Source organism: Neofelis nebulosa, chromosome 4 (genome assembly GCF_028018385.1).
Source record: "Neofelis nebulosa isolate mNeoNeb1 chromosome 4, mNeoNeb1.pri, whole genome shotgun sequence".
Taxonomy (NCBI): Eukaryota; Metazoa; Chordata; class Mammalia; order Carnivora; family Felidae; genus Neofelis; species Neofelis nebulosa.
The window spans coordinates 55,102,836-55,121,258 of NC_080785.1; the positions used below are offsets into that span (position 1 = coordinate 55,102,836).

Here is an 18,423-nt window from a genome sequence, read left to right on the forward strand (position 1 = left end):
ACAATACCATTTAGTGAATGCCTTCCTAATGCTGTGTTAGTTACATGGTCTCTTATATGTTAGTTGCATGGAGGCTTAGTTTGGTAGATAGAATAAATAATTATAACATTCAAGTTTGAAACACAACTAGCTCCTGTGATGAGCATTGTAAAATAGGAATGTGACTAAGTGGAGAGGGAGGGAAACCTCACAGTAAGAATAACCTTTGAGCCTTGCAACATAGAATTCTGCCTTTTAAAATGGTTTTAAAATTATTTTTAGAGAGAGAGCACGTGTGTGCCTGCGCATGAGCAGTGGGGGGCAGAGGATCTGAAGCAGGCTCTGTACTCACAGGCTGATAGCAGCAAGCCTGATGTGGGGCTCAAACTCACAAACCTTGAGCTCATGACCTGAGCAGGGATTCTGCCTTTTAAAGGCAATTCACTCGCTCTGCTCTGTTGCTTGTTCATTAATTTGCATATTCAGTAAACCTTTATGAAGTGATTATCACATGCTCTGAGCTGTGTGTTAGAAAGAGAAAAAGAAGTCACAGTCCCTGCCCTCAAGATGTCATCATTTAGTGGAGAACACAGGACAGATGATTAGAGGTCAGTGTGATGGGCGTCATGACAGGGTTCTTTGGGCACCTCATCTGGATGGAGGGTGTTAGTGGCAGGGCTTGCAAAGAAGGCTTACTAGGTGAGGTGAGAAATAGATGTTCCATCGTATGGAATGGTTTGCACTCTAGGGGGTTCATAGACTTGAAGGAGACTGAGGACTCTGGACTCAGCCTGGAAAAGTGTGCCTACACATAAAAATTTTACATGCTTTCAGAGGGTTCTCTGAGACCCTAAAGCCCATCCATGAACCCCCCAATTAAGCGCTCTCATAAGAGGTTATGCTCATAGAACAGCAGGGACATGACACCAGGGATAACACCAGTGGATGCTTTATGTAAGTATTTGGGAGAAGGCCATTTTCCATTATCTGTGATAATGGAAAAATCAAGTGTAGTTGTGACAATTGCAGCAGGCCTGAGAAATCCCTTAGTAATCACTTTTTCCTGCTAGGGCTGGTGATAAGTGAAAATATAAATACAATCAGAAACTTAGTTCAGAATAATATGTTAAGACCCGCTACACTGTGAGCATCAATTCTTTACCTTACTTATTTTTTAAAAATCAATACTTTTATTATTTACCAGGTATTTTCATCTTAAAAATAAATGTCTTTCATAGGAATAAATGAAAGAAAAGGTTTGATTTAGAAGTGCAGAAGCTGATCATGATCAAGGAAGGTAATCTAAAGTAAGTCAAAGGTACTGGTTCTATAATTCTTTCAGAATTCATAGGCAAGATAGCAGTGTCGCCAGAAAAAGGAAATAAATCAGAGCTATTTGTCCAAAGAGTGGAACAAAGGTGAGGAGCAGGGAAAACTTGGAAAGCACTCCTCTGTGTTCATGATCCTGATGGGCTCTATTCAGTGGTCCTATAATTCTGTGATCAATAAGCCTTCCCTGTAATCATTTATCTGCCCTGAACCCCCCCCACACACACACACACACACCGTTTCCCCACCTCCCTGTTCTTCCCAAACTGCATCCCATAAGCACAGCTGTGAAGAATCCATCTGGCTCAGTTTTTGGAGTTTGTTCTTCCCATCATCAATTCAGAAGAGTAGGGAAAGAACTCTTTTCTGCTCATCTGGAGGCTCAAGTGCGTTTTGGGAAGAGGTGGAAATTTTCACTGACCATGTACAAACCAGGGCTGACCACCACAGGCAAAGGCATGAAGGAGCCTGGTGCCCTCTGGGAATCCACCCTCTGCCGCTCTTCCCCTCCCATATCTTGTGGCACCTGCGGAAGCCCCTTCTCTCCTGAGGCCTGTGCCACTTGCGCAGGTCATCTTTCCTTCACTGCACACGCTCTCCCACTTTCCTCAGTAGCTTTATTACCTGTCTCCTACCTTACCATGTCATGAGCCCTGTTCCCTGCAGTCTCTTCCCACTTTCAGGAACACTTCTGTGTATGACTCTCTCATGACCCTGACAAGGAAATGTTTGTTTCTGTTTTTTTGTCCTTGAATCCGGTAACCACCATCTCCACAGCACTCCAGATCAGTGGCAAGGAAGCATCTTCTAACGCTTGTCTGTGTCCTCTAGCTAGAGACCACCAGGGACACACCTGTAGGCAGACAAGCTGGGTTTGTTGCTTGTTGCCGAGGTGGAGACCTCACACCAGGGGGAGCTGTGGGGTAGCTCAGTGTGAAGGGGGGAGGGGAGTTAGGGGTTAGGAGAAAGGACTCCTACTAGGACTTGGGTTTGTGTCCAGTGATTTGGGGGAGGGTTTAAAGAAGCAAGGCTTCACAGTCAGGAAATGGGGTAACTCTCTAACTGGATATCTTTAGTCTTATCTACAGGGAAGGCAGACTAGAGCAAAACTAAGGTGGTAATTGGAAAAGAAACAGCAGTTGCTCATTATCTGGGCTTCCCCCCCCCCCCCCCCCCCCCCCCGCTTGGCCAACATTCATGCTTTGTCTGCGCCTAGATGTGTGTAGCCTGTGGCCTTGTGTTTGTTCCATCACAGTCACAGAGTGGCCTTGTCTGATGTCGATTTTCTGCATAGTCACTGATGCTCACAGGAGAACCCCAAGTTGAACTGTGAGTGCCAGGCCAGCTCCCGAATACTGGGGGCTGCTTTTCTCTCTCTCAGTCTTTACCACTCTGAACTGCTCCACTTTACATATTTGCCTCCTTAATCAAAACTGCCACCTGCTTCCTCACCCACCACCTCCCTGCTCCCTTAGCTCTCTGGGGACTTATCCTCAGCCCCTCCATGTTTTCTCAGTTTATCAGCTCCTTTCCCTGGCCAGACAGATACTATGTTGTGATGAAATGCATTCATGGTATGCTGACCAGCACCCTGAATCCCTTCTCTTGTCACCTCCTGTTGTTTTGTTGGCCAGCACATTCTTCAGGTGTGCCCCATCATTGGCTGTTCCCCTCTGTTTTTGAGTACTTCAGCAGAAAGGCACATGACCATAAACATGTGCTTCTACCCGTAATGGTCTACAAAGCTGCCTGACAACCCTCTTTTTCATAACTTGTTTTCCCCCTGTTGTCTGTCCTGCTGTCTCCCATGTTTTCACCAAGTTTAGCCTGAACCCCCTCCTTCCAGAAGACAATCTCAGTTCCCACTCTGCTAAGAAGATAGATGTCATCTCGTATGCTCTACTTTGACTTCCTTCTTTTCCCTACTTTATTTTTTTCTAAGTCTCCATCCATGCTTCTTCCCTTGAACTTCTCTGAGGGGAAGAAATGCCAATCCTCTTATAGCCTAACCCGACCACTGTGTTCCTGATCTTGTCCCTTCTTTCCCGTATCCCCCTCCTTGCTTCCTTCCCCGGCCACACAGCCTCTGCAATCTGACCCCCTCCCTTTATAATTCATTCCCAGGAAGTGTTCTTTCATGTGTGTGTGTGTGTGTGTGTGTGTGTGTGTACATACGTGTACCTCCTCCCTGTTCACTCACACCTTAACACTTTCTTCTCACCCCTGGACCAAACTGATCTTGTCATCTCTTTTTCTTAGACATATCTTTGTAAACTTTACAGCAACAGACCACCTTTTTTCTTGAGTCTCTTGAGACCATGCCCTACAGATTCTTGGGCTCATCTTGGTTTTACTTCTTCATAATCTCTATAACTAGCTTTCCTCAAGACTCTGACCCTCTACCTCTTCCCCTACGTTCTGTGTTTTTTTTTCTTCCCCTAGCCCCATCTTTATAGTTCCCTTTTTTCCTTTTCTCCCTTCACAATCTCATCCACTCCCAAAACTTGAATAAATCACAAATTTGTCTCTGCCCTTGACCTCTACCAGAAGCCTGGTTCATTATTTCTAAGTATCTACCTGCTAAGTATCTATAGCATGATGTATTATCAGTTCTGAAACATCACTTATCTGAAACTAGATTCACCAGTCGCACCAGAACCCATTTCTCTGTGCATTTTTGTCCCATTTCATGGCATTCCCATTCCCTGTCACCCAGAGTCATCTTTGACTATCACACCCCATGTATTCTATCTTTGTGTGGACTCTTGTATTTGGCCTCATCTTAGGGTGCTTACAAAGTTACAGTTACGTTGTTAGGGAGCCTGTTAACTTGTTAGTTAAGAGGAAGGGACTTGGCTTACTCATCTCTGCCTGCCACTCAGCCCACTGCCTTGTCCATAGGAGACCCTCTATTTGTTGAATGACTGACTATAAATTAACCATTTTAATACTTTACGTACACTTGACCAACTATTTGTCATTGATCAATTTCCCATCATTAGACCTTCCAAATACTTTTATCCTTGACCAAGCAAGCACCAGAAGGAAGTTTCATCCTCAGAACCTCAATCATGGTACTTCTGCTCTTTTTCAGGAAGAGCAATTAGGTAAGAGTGCATGGGTCACGAGGCATTAATAGTCTCTTCTTTTTTGAAAGCCAGATGTAATGCATAGGATTTTTATGTTTTCATGGCAATTTTAGATAACTTACATCTCCCTTTACACATTGATTTTTCTGCTTTTTCCTTTATTTTTTAACAGGTTTTCAAAATGGAAGCTATCACTATGACATAAGATGCTCTTGATAGTACATCAATATGATTCAGCTATTTCCCTGCCCAGCAGAGTGTGGCTGCTCTGTGCACAGCCCTGTAATACATATTAGTTACACAGACATTAGAGAAGCCCTTCCCATCCATATGTATGTGCGGGACCCATGGAAGTTAATAATGCCATATATCACGTGCATGTAGAATGTAAAATGTACTTCAGAATGACAGCAGGCTCATATAAAATGAATATTGGCTTACGATGAGAGGAAAACCAGGGAAAGATTTTTGTCCTTTCAGATCTACTGTTGAGTGAATTATTTGTTTCCTTGTCTCAGTATCTCAGACCCATATTGTGCCTTTTTTTTTTTTTTTTCCTCTTTTTGGTCAATATATGCCCCTCTCTCCAGCCACCTTATTTCACTTCAACTACATGGATAACAAAAGAACCCCTTTGGAGAAATGAAAGATAGCAATTACACATTGGTATTCATGTTACAGGAGTCACACTGCCGTCCTCAGGGAGTTTAACAATGAATATCCAACATTAATTGCCACAGTAACTGAGCGTCTGACCTTGCTGAAATGTAATACACCAGTTTTACATAGTAAAATTATTTGCCGCAAAAAGATATTTTTAATTATCATAAAATGTTTACAGTGACCCGTATTTTTTTTATTTTTGTCTCTACATTTTCTTGGGAATCAGGACATCAACAGTTGAAACCATAATTTTATCAATGATTTGGTTGACACTTAAGGCAAGATAAGTGCCTTCGTATCCTTATGAAAGGTGAATAAAATACATTGACATCCCTGTTAGATCTATGGCGCTGATTAATAAAGTATAGCAGACTTAGTACATTTTACCCATTGGGGAAAATTTTGTTTTTAATGTTTGCACCTAATTTTAGGTTGGATTTTCTGCCAGTGGCAGAAACATGGTAGGAACTCTGGGGCAAGTTTCCCTTTTGAAAGAGGTGACATCATTTTTAAGGTGAAGCCTACTTACTATCAACTTTTCTTGCTTGAATCTTTTGCTCAAATCCTCAGAAACACAGAAGCTAGGTTTTCTGACATGCATTTTACAGTTCTTTTTTTCCTGGACTACGTTCCCCTTGCTGGGTGTCACACACTGGGAGAATTTCACACTATGTACTCTGGAAGTGTTCATCCCTCAGGGTCGGGCTCTACACTGCTGGGTCAGCAGTGAGCCGGACTCCAACAGAGAGCCGCGTCAGCGGGCCATGCAGGCTCTGGGCTGTGGAAGCTGTGTGTGCAGAAATGAGTGATTGTTCAGCCTTCTCTCCTTTTTAAAAGGGACTGAGGTGAAGAAAGTCAGTGCACTCACCCATGACATGCGAATTTCAGCCTAGATGAGATTTTAACTAGAGATCCATTTTTGCTTGTATTCCGGCAAAACTGGTACATGATAAATTTGAAGACCATCTTATGTCCGGGGGGGGGGGGGGGGGGGGGGGGATGAACGAAATGATAGAATGGGCAGTTTTTTGCCCACCTTTTAAAGTAAGGCTGTGACGTAAATGAATATAGTATGTGTTCACTATAACTACTAAATAGGGCTTGCTCATTGTTTTAGTGTTTAAATGATTTATGACTTGCCAGTTTTAATATGGCGAATGTTTAATAAGCATTGACAAGACAAAAGAGAAGACACGTGCAATTAATATGTTGTGTTTTTCTGAAACTTTGAACTTTGGATTCCTTAATTCAAATCATTCAGGTAGTTTTAAAAGTGAACTCTCTGAATCCAAGCCCCACTTTATTTACTTTTTCCCTTTTCCTTTACAGTGTCTATGTCTCCCAAATGCTTTATGTGTCCATAGAACTTGAACCTGGACGCTCTACCATTAGAGGGAGATTCCTGAGCAGACTTCTCTTTTTTACAGAATCTTTAAAGAAATCATGGTGGAAAGCAACTTGAGAAAACCCAGCTTCAGTTTACTCCTGTTTTTTCTAGGGTGGGGGTGGGGGATTGTTGTGTTCTGTTTGTGGTTTTTTTTTTGTTTTTGTTTTTTTGCCTGTGTAATTTTCTCTCCCTTTTTCCTCCCATCCATCGCTCCATCCCCAAACAAGCTGGATGAAGAAGTGGCCACGGTCCAGGTGAAGGAGCAGGAGAGGAACGTCCTGGTGCTGAAGAAGGTGCAGTGCTGTGGCCCAGCCCCCCTGGCCGGCGGCAGCGGCAGCGCGGAGAGTGATTGGAGGTGAGTTCGCACCGCGGCACGCGCTCCTGTTTCCTCGGCCCTGCCTGCCTCCCCTTCTCTCGCTCCATCTCACTCGCTCCCGCTGCCTCCCGTCCCTCCCTCCCTCTTTTCTCTCCGCCTCTCGAGCGTTCTAGCTGACTGCAGAGCTCTTGGCAGCCAGATGGACTCAGTTCCCAGCGAAAGGACGGAGATGGCAAGATCTTTTAGCTCTTAGGGGATGCCTTTGTTAGTAGTCGTTCACAATGGGCAGCTCCCGGCTGAGGGTCTTTGACCCTCATCTAGAGAGGAAGGAATCCGCAGCGCTCTCAGACCGAGAGCTGCCCTTGCCTACCTTCGATGTGCCTTATTTCAAATACATTGACGAGGAGGATGAGGACGATGAATGGAGCAGCCGCTCGCAGTCTTCCACCGAGGATGACTCCGTGGACTCTCTGCTCTCTGACAGATACGTGGTCGTGTCCGGGACCCCCGAGAAGATTTTGGAGCACCTTTTGAATGACTTGCACCTGGAAGAAGTCCAGGACAAAGAAACAGGTAAGGGGGGGGGGGGTCTCCAGCTTCCAGACTCACAGCTGCGGCTGCCCTTGTCAATATCCTTAGGGGCAAGGCTCCCACTGTAGCCTAAATCAGCATGGGCAGAAACAACATATGCTTTGTGCGCCTCCCCCCTTGGCCTCGTGCTGTTTTGTTTCAATCCAGTAAATGGACACATGTAGATCCAAGCAGCTGCCTGGGAAGTCGCTGTACAAAGAAAATGGTAAGAAGGCAGATGTTCTTGTGTCTTTGGCAATTTTTACCAAATCTCACCTAAAGGCAGTTGGCAAGAGGCCAGCATCTTAATAGCCAGTGTTCCTTGGGAAGAAATACAAGCGACAAGCATTCACCTGGCCTGTGGGAAGTGCTGAGCTGAGGGGAGCAGCCTCCCTGCAGAAACGTCAACAATTAATGCAACTACTCAGCAACTATAAGCCTCGCAGCAACTTCTGCCTTTTTCCAGGTGATTTACAAACTGCTCAGAGCAAGCCCTGCTGTGCAGAATACCATCCTCATAGCTTGGCAGACCAGAAACTATAATTCACTGAAGGCTTATTGATCAGACTTCTTGTCCTTTCTCTTTAATCTGGGAGCAAAATACCCATTTAGCTTTGTCACCCTTGCATTTTGGGAAACACTATCATTGCATTTACAAAATAACCTAACCATGCTTCCTTTATCACCAAAGGGCAAGTACGTACTTCTTTTAACCAAAATTCTCTTAACGAATTTGTAAATTGTTCCAGCATGGAACATTATTCCGATGAATAGGCCTCTGTCTATAACTTGATCTCCTGACTAAAATGCACTTTTTGCTGTTATCACAGCACTTGTGATACACACAGTTTACAGTACACTGACTGCATCAATAAAAAGTGTTTGTAGGTTGAATTCCTGCAGGGTAACACCTTAGGTTTTTCCCTTGTAGGAACGATTGTGAAATGACAGCGTAGGTGGGAGCAAGTTTCCTTAAGTCCCAGTAGTTTTGTTTTTCTGTTTTTGTTTTTTTTCTCTTCTCCTTTTGTCCGAACCTGATGTCTGGCTCTAAATTGCATTGTGAAGGACATTACAAGAAACAAAGTTGTGTGAAATGTGTAAGTGAGTTAAAAACAAGAAAAGGAAAATGACCTAATCTCCTATCCTACAGTAATGTTACACTTTGATCTCAGTATTCAAATAGACACTTTATTTTGCATATGTTTGGCAGGGGGTGGGGGGATCACTAGTTGTCATTTCTACACAGGCTGAAAGAAAAACATTCTCGTGGCATTTGCTGGCATTTGTTTTTGCATGTCTATTGATTGATATTTTGTGCATTTGATCACTATTCCCATGTTCTATATATAGCAGATACAATCATCATGGAACTGGGCATAATTTTCCATGTATTGATTACCATACTGGTTTACACAGGTGGTTTGGACTAGGTTATAGGAAATAATCTGCAAAAGGACACCTTTCAATGTGGATACATATTTGGGGAGATTGAATGCTTGCTTCTTTTTAATAGTACCCACAGTTCTCTATAATGTGAGAATTTGTGTCTAGGTTATATTAGTAAGTGTAAAAATTATTTACAAATTTTTTTTAGTTTATTTATTTTTGAGAGAGTGAGACAGAGTGCAGGCAGGGGAGGGGCAGAGAGAGAGGGAGACACAGAATCCCAAGCAGGCTTCAGACTCTGAGCTGTCAGCACAGAGCCCGACGCGGGGCTTGAACCCATGGACCGCGAGATCATGACCTGAGCCGAAGTGGGACGCTTAACTGACTGAGCCACCCAGGCTCCCCTATAAGTGTAAAAATTATTACAGCCAGTGTTAGTCCTAATTTGATTTCCTTTTTCTTTCTTTTTAATCCCCATTGGGTTTTTGAGAAAGACGGCCTAGGTGGCAACTAACAAGTTCCCACTGTTTAACACTGGGAATGAGAAATCACTCTGATTACTAATGCTAGGAGTTGGCCACTGCTGGAAATGATGTTGTGCGTGGTGTCTAGTGACTGTTATACCAACACTGGGGTCAAATGTGTCACTTTAGCCGTGTGCTCAGCAAAGCAAAGCAAAGCAAAGAGGACCAGAGTTCAGTGGCTTGTCCTAAGCCAGGCAAGAAGACACCTGTCAAGGTCAGCCTCTCCTCATTTTTACTCATTTCCTCAGAGTTTTCAGAGGATGCATGAGACTTCAGATTGTTGTAGTGACACTTGAAGAAAGCATAGTAGCAACTTTTCCTCCAATTCAAGGAGAACTTTATGAAAATGAAAAGTCAAACCTATGAGATTGATGGGTGTGTAATAGGGAGGCCTAAGTGAAGTCCCATGTGGTTCTTCAAAACTTCACATACAGCACTTGGAGAAAATACAACAGAAAAGCCATCATGTGGTTTTTGTTGCTAAAATGAAAAAGTATCATATATATATAAATAAAATAAATTTCGTGGGCAAATTGAGGAATAGTGGTTGTTAGTTTGTTCTAGTTTGAATACTAGATGAATCTCATATTTAAAGTAACCGAGGCCTCTTGTTACCAACAGAGGTGAATTTTAGTTATTTTGGCCAGGCTGGCAAAATAACAGGCCAGGCCTTATTATAAAAGGCCTATGTGTGCAAGAGCCTAATAGCATCGTATAAACATATGGAAGACAGATGGAGGAAAATGAGAAGGGGCTGCAATAAAAGTATACAGCAGCGTTTTTATGTTCTTGAGCACCCCTTTTAGAGAGAGGGAGCCATATGGGGCCAGCTGGGGCCATATGGTGGTCGTCCACATGGCCTCGATGGCAATGAGGAGGAAAGGGCATGTGGGAGGACGTAAGTGCTCCTGGAGACTGGGATGAGCCTGTTCTGGGTTCTTACATTCCTGTACCCACCAGAGGTTGGGGAAAATAATGGTGCAAGAGATGTAATTTCCCCTCCCTCTGCCACAGAAGTTACTTGGTTGTGAAAATGTAAGTGCAAGGCCCAATAAAAGACCTTCTGCACTCACAGAGGAGCAGTTGAAGTGATTACTAATTGATGTTAACGTGCAAGTGGAAAAACGTTGACTTAATTGAATGGAATAGGAAAGAGAATGGCAGAGCTGTTGACCTAATGCATTCCTGTTGTTACCTGAGTCCAGAATAGAAAACAATACATAGTGTTCTATCACCGCATGAATGAAGTCAAACTGAGTTTGAAAAGCAAAAATAATGTCAGAGATGCTTTTTTAAAAGCAGCCTACTAATGATTTCCCTAAATGGTTAGTTCCACACAACGCATAGCATGTGTGTTTTCTCATAATCCCCTCTATGTGTGCCTTTCCTCCCTTATAGAACTAGGCATAAGGGCTCTTTGCACGATTAGCTGTAGAATGAAGAATGAATGAATGAATGAATGAATGATTCTTCATTGTTTCAGATGGAAAAACCGGCCACTGGATATCTATTTCTGAACATGGAAAGTGACAAAAGCAGCTTTCAAAGATTACCTTTTCTGTCAAGGTTCAGGTTCTGACTTAAACATTTGGAATGACAGGGAAAAATCAAGCAGCTCTGTCTTTCATCTTCCCAGAGGGTAGACATCACTGAGCATTCTCAGCCCAGGACAATTACAAAGCGGGCAAGGAGAAAGAAAAACAAGGAATTGTGAGTAGAGGCTGGAGGGATAGAAGAGCGAGTCCTCCCACCCCCTCCATCCCCCAGCCAGCCCTGGTCTGTAAGGTCTACAGGGTTCCTGCTCCTGGTTAACTCTTTGCCCTCCCTGGAAAGGATACAGTATGTTTTGTTTAGGGATGCTACTGTTGGGAATAATGACTTCTGGTTCAAAGTAGGGGGAAATTATGTATTGGATGGATTACATCAAGAAAAACCTTCTTATTGATTTTTCTTTCTGAATCTGCATTATGACAAATCTACCTCAGGGAGAACACAAGGGGAAATACATTATTTGCTCCCCTCTTTTTTTTTCCATTTCCTTATTCTTTATGCGTCCTTTTGAAGCAAATGCACTCAAGGTTACAGGTTTTTAAGAAAAGCGAACAGAGAATAGGATGGTTGGGACCAGCTCAATCCTTTTAGGCTTGACCTGCTTTCTTCAGAGTGTGGCTGGTTTGGTTACTTGACAAGTAACTCACATAGTCTGTGGTCGCATACTCGGTGTGCAAATGCCTACTTTTGCCTCAGTGTTGGTGCTATGCTTTCAGCAGCACCTAGGAGGTTGAGCACATCATTGAGGAACTGAGTCCCTTATCTTTGTAGTGAGGCAACAATGAAAGTACCTGGCTTATATTTAGGGGTGTCTCACTCCATCGATAGAGTCCAGAAGTTAATCTGCATTGCCAGCTTAATGGCTTTTTTTAGGGCAATGCACTGGTAGAACCTTCAGGAAAGCTAGGACAGGCACTTCATTTTTTATTAACTCTTTTAATCTTCTTCCTGGCTAGCACCAAGCCTGTCATAAGCACTTGATGCACATTTCTTGGGAAGAAAAATTAAGAATGCCTTTCTCCCGGTCATTGGAAAGAGAGAAGATAATTTAGGTGAACTTCTTCCTTGATTCCCTTACCTTTTAGGATTTCTGGAAAGATTTTTGTTACTTCTGTGCCAGGCTGCCTCTGGGAAGAAGAAGACAGTATTAACTGTGAAGCATAACATAGCATAGCTTTTGCAGAACTAAAACTTGTTGAGACTAGGCATAGAAAATTCTTAGATGGTGGTACACCTGGGTCCCACCCCAGCAATTCTGATTCAGTAGGCCTGAGATGGGACCTAAGCTTTACTGGCTTTAAAAGCTCCCCAAGTGATGCTGATATGCAGCCAGATAGGAGAGCCACGGAAATAGAACATTGACCTTGTCTCATTACCACCCCACCCCCAGCAGCTTTTTAAGATTTATTCCAAGTTTCTAGTAGTTTCAAATATATATTTGCCTCGGAGTGAGGGACATCATTTCCCCTTTCCTCCACTTCCCCTCTACTCTCCAACCCCTCTTCGGGGCTTTATGTCCACTGGTCAGCCTCATGTCCACCGGTCCCTGTCCCTGAGCCTCTGCAGCCTAAGAATTTCACAATTTACAAACCTACCCAATTGGTCCATCCACTGAAATGATGTTTTTAAAAAAGGAAAAAAATCGGGGGAGACGGAGGTACTGGACACACAGCTGTTTATTCGACTTCTCAGTGTTTGGAATGAGGAGGTGATGATAGAGTGAACCAAACCCACTTGGATTTTTGGCAGGATTCTGTCACACCATAAAAATCCCTGGGTAGGGGCGCCTGGGTGGCGCAGTCGGTTAAGCGTCCGACTTCAGCCAGGTCACGATCTCGCGGTCCGTGAGTTCGAGCCCCGCGTCAGGCTCTGGGCTGATGGCTCGGAGCCTGGAGCCTGTTTCCGATTCTGTGTCTCCCTCTCTCTCTGCCCCTCCCCCGTTCATGCTCTGTCTCTCTCTGTCCCAAAAATAAATAAAAAATGTTAAAAAAAAAAAAAAAAATTAAAAAAAAAAAATCCCTGGGTAGCCCTTATGTCTCACAGCCAAGATGCTTACTTCTGCAAGAAGTAGTGTTTTTAGGAAGGAGGAAAACTCTGCACATGGCAGAGTAGAAAGGGTACTAAATTGAGATTCTGAAGTCTGGAGTCCCCCCCCCAGATCTGGGCTCCTGAGACCTTGAGCAAACCACACAAAAGATGACCTTTGAGATATCTTTCATCACTAAAACACCTTCACTCAAAAGGATCTAATCAACATCTTTCCAAATGTCACAGAACCATAGAATTCCAGATCTGGAGGAGAGACCCTAGAATTCATGCAGACAGTTTCCGGAAGCTTGTGGTCACTTTACGCTGAAATCACTATCACTTACCCATTGTACAAGGATGTTAGCTATTTAGTCTACCTTCATATTCTATTATTGCTGCCTGTCTTTGGACTCAAAGCAGTTAGAATGTTGATGGGGGAGGAAGCTTGGAACCCATGCTCAGTGGCCATACCTGGTGGTGATTTATGTGTGTTTGTGTATAACCTTGCTCAGTGGGAAACTTTTTAAGTTCCTTTGAGAATTTATGTACTATAACATTTCCAAAGAATGGCTTTGATTTATCACCTACTAGTAAAATCCATTTATAGAATTTTATTACCAAGCCATCTTGGGATATTCAGAAATAGTCTGTTGCCAAGGAAAAGTGGCAGTTTTACCCCAGTAGTGAAATACACTACATCCTATCTTTTATACTAGCCATCCCCATAATTTACTTTTAACTTTATACACTAATTCTGTGATAAAATATAACCGTGCATTTTTAATTACTCAATTTCTGTATGCCCATGAATGAATACCTTAGGAATAATTAATTCCTTCATTTTGCAAATATCTTTAACTTCTTTATGTCCTAGATGTGGGGGATGCAGTTGTAAACAAACTCCTTACCTTCATGGGGTTTATATTCCAGTGGGAGGATTCAGACAAAAAAGCAAATAGGAAAATGGTGGATATTAAATGTTAACCAGTATCATTACAGGCACTATTTTAGGATCACTATATCCGCATGTCTTTAAAAATAAACTAGAGGAAAGTTTGATGTATTTAAAGTATTTTAGAGAATTAACATGAAACTATTGGTTATTTTCAACAAAGTTCAGAACCAAAGGACATAGACTTAATTGAAGAAAAAAGTGAAAGGAAGACATTTGAGGGGTGCCTGGGTGGCTCAGTCTGTTGAGGGTCTGACTCTTGGCTCAGGTCATGATCTCACGGTTCCTGAGTTCGAGCCACACATCCGGCTTGGTGCTGTCAGGCTGTCAATGCAGAGCCCTCTTTGGATCCTTTGTCTCCCTGTCTCCCTTCCCCTCCCCCACGGTGCGTGCACGAGCTCTCTTGTTGTCTCAAAAATAAACATTAATAAAAAAGAAGAAGATGGGGGCGCCTGGTTGGCTCAGTCGGTTAAGCGTCCGACTTCAGCTCAGGTCATGATCTCGCGGTCCGTGAGTTCGAGCCCCCAGAGCCTGGAGCCTGCTTCCGATTCTGTGTCTCCCTCTCTCTCTGCCCCTTCCCTGTTCATGCTCTGTCTCTCTCTGTCTCAAAAATAAACAAACGTTAAAAAGAAAAAAATTAAAAAAAAAAAGAAGAAGAAGAAGATGGGGTACCTGGGTGGCTCAGCCATTTGGGTGACTGACTTCAGCTCAGGTCATGATCTCACGGTCCATGGGTTTGAACCCCACATCAGGCTGTGTGCCGAAAGCTCGGAGCCTGGAGCCTGCTTCCGATTCTCTGTCTCCCTCTCTCTCTCTGCCCCTCCCCTGCTCATGCTGTGTCTCTAGCTCTCAAAAATAAAGATTAAAAAAGAAAGAAAGAAAGAAATTTGAAATAGGTATAGGTGTCCCCAGATGGTAGTAGCTGCAACTACAAGCCGTAGAATCTGCATCCACGGAAATGTTTGATACCATCTTTTAACATCTTCACCTGTGAAAATAACTTTTTCATAGACATATAACTAGATAGGTTGCCATTTGAGGTCTTTTTCAGCTTTATGAAACTGCCACATTTAAATATGAGGTTAATTTTGTTTGCATACATGCTTTAATAAAAAAGTCAACAGCAGAATAAACTCATTAGCACCAACTCCAGCCCCCGTGGGTATGCCTGAGATGCTGAGCATCGCTGCTCAGTGAAGGCTTACTTTGCCAGATAAAGCCAAGGCTTGAGATAGCTATCCACAGTTACCATGAAAATCCCCAAAGTGCTGTTGAGACAAAGCTGGAGGTAAAAGTGTTCATGGGAAAATATAGTTTCTGCTCTGCTGTATACTCTGTACTGTGGGTTTTGTTTTGGTTTGGTTTGGGGGCAATTCCCTTAACTTCCCCCCCGTTACTAATACGCAGAATTATTACGGAGACCATAATTGAAGCATTGGGAGACTTTGTAAAGTAATGTTGACAAATAATGAGATAATGAGAATTATGTAGAAGTTTTCTTCTCAGGTGCCTCATTAACAAAAGCGGAGGACTTAGGCCACGTGATGTTTGAGGTCCCTTCCAGATTCGGGAGCCAGGATTTGGAAATTACTCAAGATAGCCCTCCATTTATCCAAACATCCTCTCCATCAGATGGATTATTTTATTTATTCATAAACTTTTTATTTTTTATTTGAGAAAGAGCGAGCATGCACAAGTAGAGGAGGGAGGAAAGAGAGAGAGAGGGAGGGAAGGGGGGAGAGAGAGAGAGAGAAAGAGAGGGGGGAGGGGGGGAATCTTAAGCAGGCTCCATGCTCAGTGTGGAGCCCGATGTGGGGCTCAATCTCATGACCTGGGGATCATGACCTGAGCTGAAATCAAGAGTTGGATGCTCAACCAAATGAACCACTCAGGTGCCCTGCAGATGGATCTGTTTACACGATAATTATCCCCATCTCATGGCCATAGAAGCTAAGGTAGAAGAAGTTAACTAAGCTGCTACAGAGATAGAACGATCATTTCAATCTGGAAATGAACCCAGGTGTATCCCTAGCTTTATTCCAGAGATCATATTTTTCTAGTGAATAGAGTCATGGATAAAAGGCATAATGGAAGTAAAAACATACCATTCAACTCTAACTATAAACCCCAAATCAGGTGCTTCAGTAGCTACTTAAGAGTGCTCTAATCTCCGCACAAAGACCTGCTTCTTGGTTTCCGGCTGTGAGCGGGATGGCCACTGGGTGAGCTAAGGGCTTCAAGAAGGTTACAAAAGAAGGGAAGGAAGAGACCCTAATACTAGCTGATGCTATGTCAGAACATTCACATGAGAAGTGATTAAAAATCATATTTTGACCGTGGATTTCATTTGAGGTACTTCCCATCTGATCTGATCTATTCACACCACCTTTAAACATGTGATATTATGTATGATAACAAGGGAATTGATGCTTTTACGCTGCCAGTAGATCGTGGGTTAATTAATACTCTTGTTGGTAATGAAGCAAGGTGAAATGAAGTGAGACAGAGCTGAAGCATAAGGTCATTAACATACACTGATTAATAATGGAAATGTGAACGTTTCATTACTGCATAACCAATGGGCAAAGGAAGGTGTGTAATGGATGAAGATATAAGTAGGAGTACAGCATACTTTCCAGGCGTACAATTCATATTTAGAATGCGAACAGATCACTGGAATGCATTTTTTTAATTTGCATCATTTTCATGTTGAATCCACACAACCTCTTCCCATATTTTGTGTTCAGCTATAGTCTAGAGCACACTAGAAGCAAACTAAAATATTGTAGGCTATGGAAAATTAATTTCAAGAGGATCTGAAGATAAGAAAGGGAAAATGAAATACATATGGAGCAAGAATTACCTGAGACGTTAAGTCTTAAGCCTCTTGACTCTAAGGATGTTGAAAAACCTGGACATCTCAACAAGCTTCTAGATTTTCTTCTTTGAATACTTACAAGGAAAATATCACCACTTTCTGATGGTTTGAGTGAAGTTCTTATCCTAGAGCCTGGAGGTGAAGCAGAGGGTCTTTCAGAGTTTCCTTCACATGAATTCTAAATGAAATTCACATGGGACTGCTGTTTCTGTAAAGTCAGTCCTGGTGGTGATGTTCTCAAACTGTGAACCATGAGGGGTTTTCGGTGTAAACTGCACCCAGTATGAGAGATGTAGAAATGAATGGGCTTTCTCTTTCATTCACTGCTGCACGTTTTATTTGCTTTATTTTCCTTATTTACATTTTATTTGCTTTCCCTTCACCTCAGATGCCCAATTTGATGATACTGTTAGGAACCTTAGGTATTTCTTTACCGTTGAGTAAATTTCTAATTTCCTAGAATGGCTGGAGGATAAATTATTACAAATAATAAAATACTCCGGTACATGAATTGTCAGTTTTCAAAGAATCTGAATATATAAAATTACAATCTATTTTGAAATATAAATTATATAAAAGGCCCTGTCTGATAAGACACAAAGTTCATGTAGAATCAATGAAGCCCTGAGAGTCTTCAGCTTTATTATTACAGGAAGAAAATACTGTCTTAAATCTATCGAGTCTCTTTGATACAGGATGCAGGTTGCTTTTGAAACACAGATCCTCAGTATAACTTGAATTTTCTCTCATAAAAATAAATTTGAGAAAGGTAACAGCTTGTTTAGTTCTCATATTCTGTCTCCCCAATATATACCTAGTAAGAATCTCTATAGTACAGATTTTCAGTTAGTTCCGTACTGATTTTTGTTCTTATATTTTGTTGTTTCCTTTTTGTTGTTTTATTTATTTTTTTTTTTAATTTTTTTAATGTTTATTATTTTTGAGAGAGAGACAGAGAGCAAGCAGGGGAGGGGCAGAGAGAGAGGAAGACACAGAATCGGAAGCAGGCTCCAGGCTCTGAGCTGCCAGCACAGAGCCCCACGCAAGGCTCGAACCCACAAACTGCGAGATCATGACCTGAGCCGAAGGCGGCCGCTCAACCGACCGAGCCACCCAGGCGCCCCCCTTTTTGTTGTTTTAAAAAGAAAATGGATTTCTATTCCTTTAAAAAAGTGATGCTTTTCCCATATCTCCCAAGTTTGTAAAATTAACATATTTTTCTTAGTTATGGGTCTTTGGGTATATTTAATACTGCACTGCAGACACTTATGATTTTGTTGGTGTCCCCCTGCATTTCCAGATACTTGTTTAAATGTGTGGTATAACACAGGCATGTTTGGAGTAGCAAATTGGAAGGAGCAACAGATTCTAAAATTCATGAAGATAAAATATACCGTGTCAATAGAATTGGCAATCTAGTAATTTTAGCAAGGCCATAGTTTTACTGTAACATCACCAACTGAAGTTACTGGAGTCTAAGTCAATGTCAAAGGATGAAAAAACCTCTTTTCTCTTTCTCCGTCTCTCTCTCTCTCTCTCTCTCTCTCTCTCTCTCTCTCTCTCTCTCAGATCTTGTGTGTCACCTCCCCAGACATTTGAAAGATTTGAAGTGAGATCATATGATGTCCTTGTGTTATTTGAAATGCTGTGCCGGCGCGCCTGGGTGGCTCTGATGGTTAAGCGACTGACTGTTGATTTCTGCTCAGGTCATGATCTCACAGTTGTGAGGTTGTGCCCCACATCAGGCTCTGCCCTGGCAGCATGGAGCCTG

At 42.6% G+C, this 18,423-nt stretch overlaps 1 protein-coding gene and 1 long non-coding RNA gene across 3 annotated transcripts in view; one reads left to right on the top strand and one right to left on the bottom strand.

Moving 5' to 3' along the window:
* The window catches only part of RAPGEF5 (Rap guanine nucleotide exchange factor 5), a 225,985-nt gene that overhangs the window by 145,372 nt on the left and 62,190 nt on the right, over window positions 1-18,423 (top strand). For both annotated transcript variants that reach the window (XM_058724848.1, XM_058724849.1), the window contains 2 exons: window positions 6,675-6,802; window positions 7,248-7,336. In XM_058724848.1, coding sequence (XP_058580831.1) covers window positions 6,675-6,802; window positions 7,248-7,336 — 217 coding nt within the window. The remainder of the gene's footprint in view (window positions 1-6,674; window positions 6,803-7,247; window positions 7,337-18,423) is intronic.
* Window positions 1-18,423, bottom strand: part of LOC131509297 (uncharacterized) — a 39,592-nt gene that overhangs the window by 17,501 nt on the left and 3,668 nt on the right. The window contains exons 2-4 of the long non-coding RNA XR_009260417.1: window positions 16,638-16,784; window positions 11,873-11,921; window positions 7,134-7,308 (exon numbers count right to left, since the gene is read on the bottom strand). This is a non-coding gene — a long non-coding RNA (uncharacterized LOC131509297). The remainder of the gene's footprint in view (window positions 1-7,133; window positions 7,309-11,872; window positions 11,922-16,637; window positions 16,785-18,423) is intronic.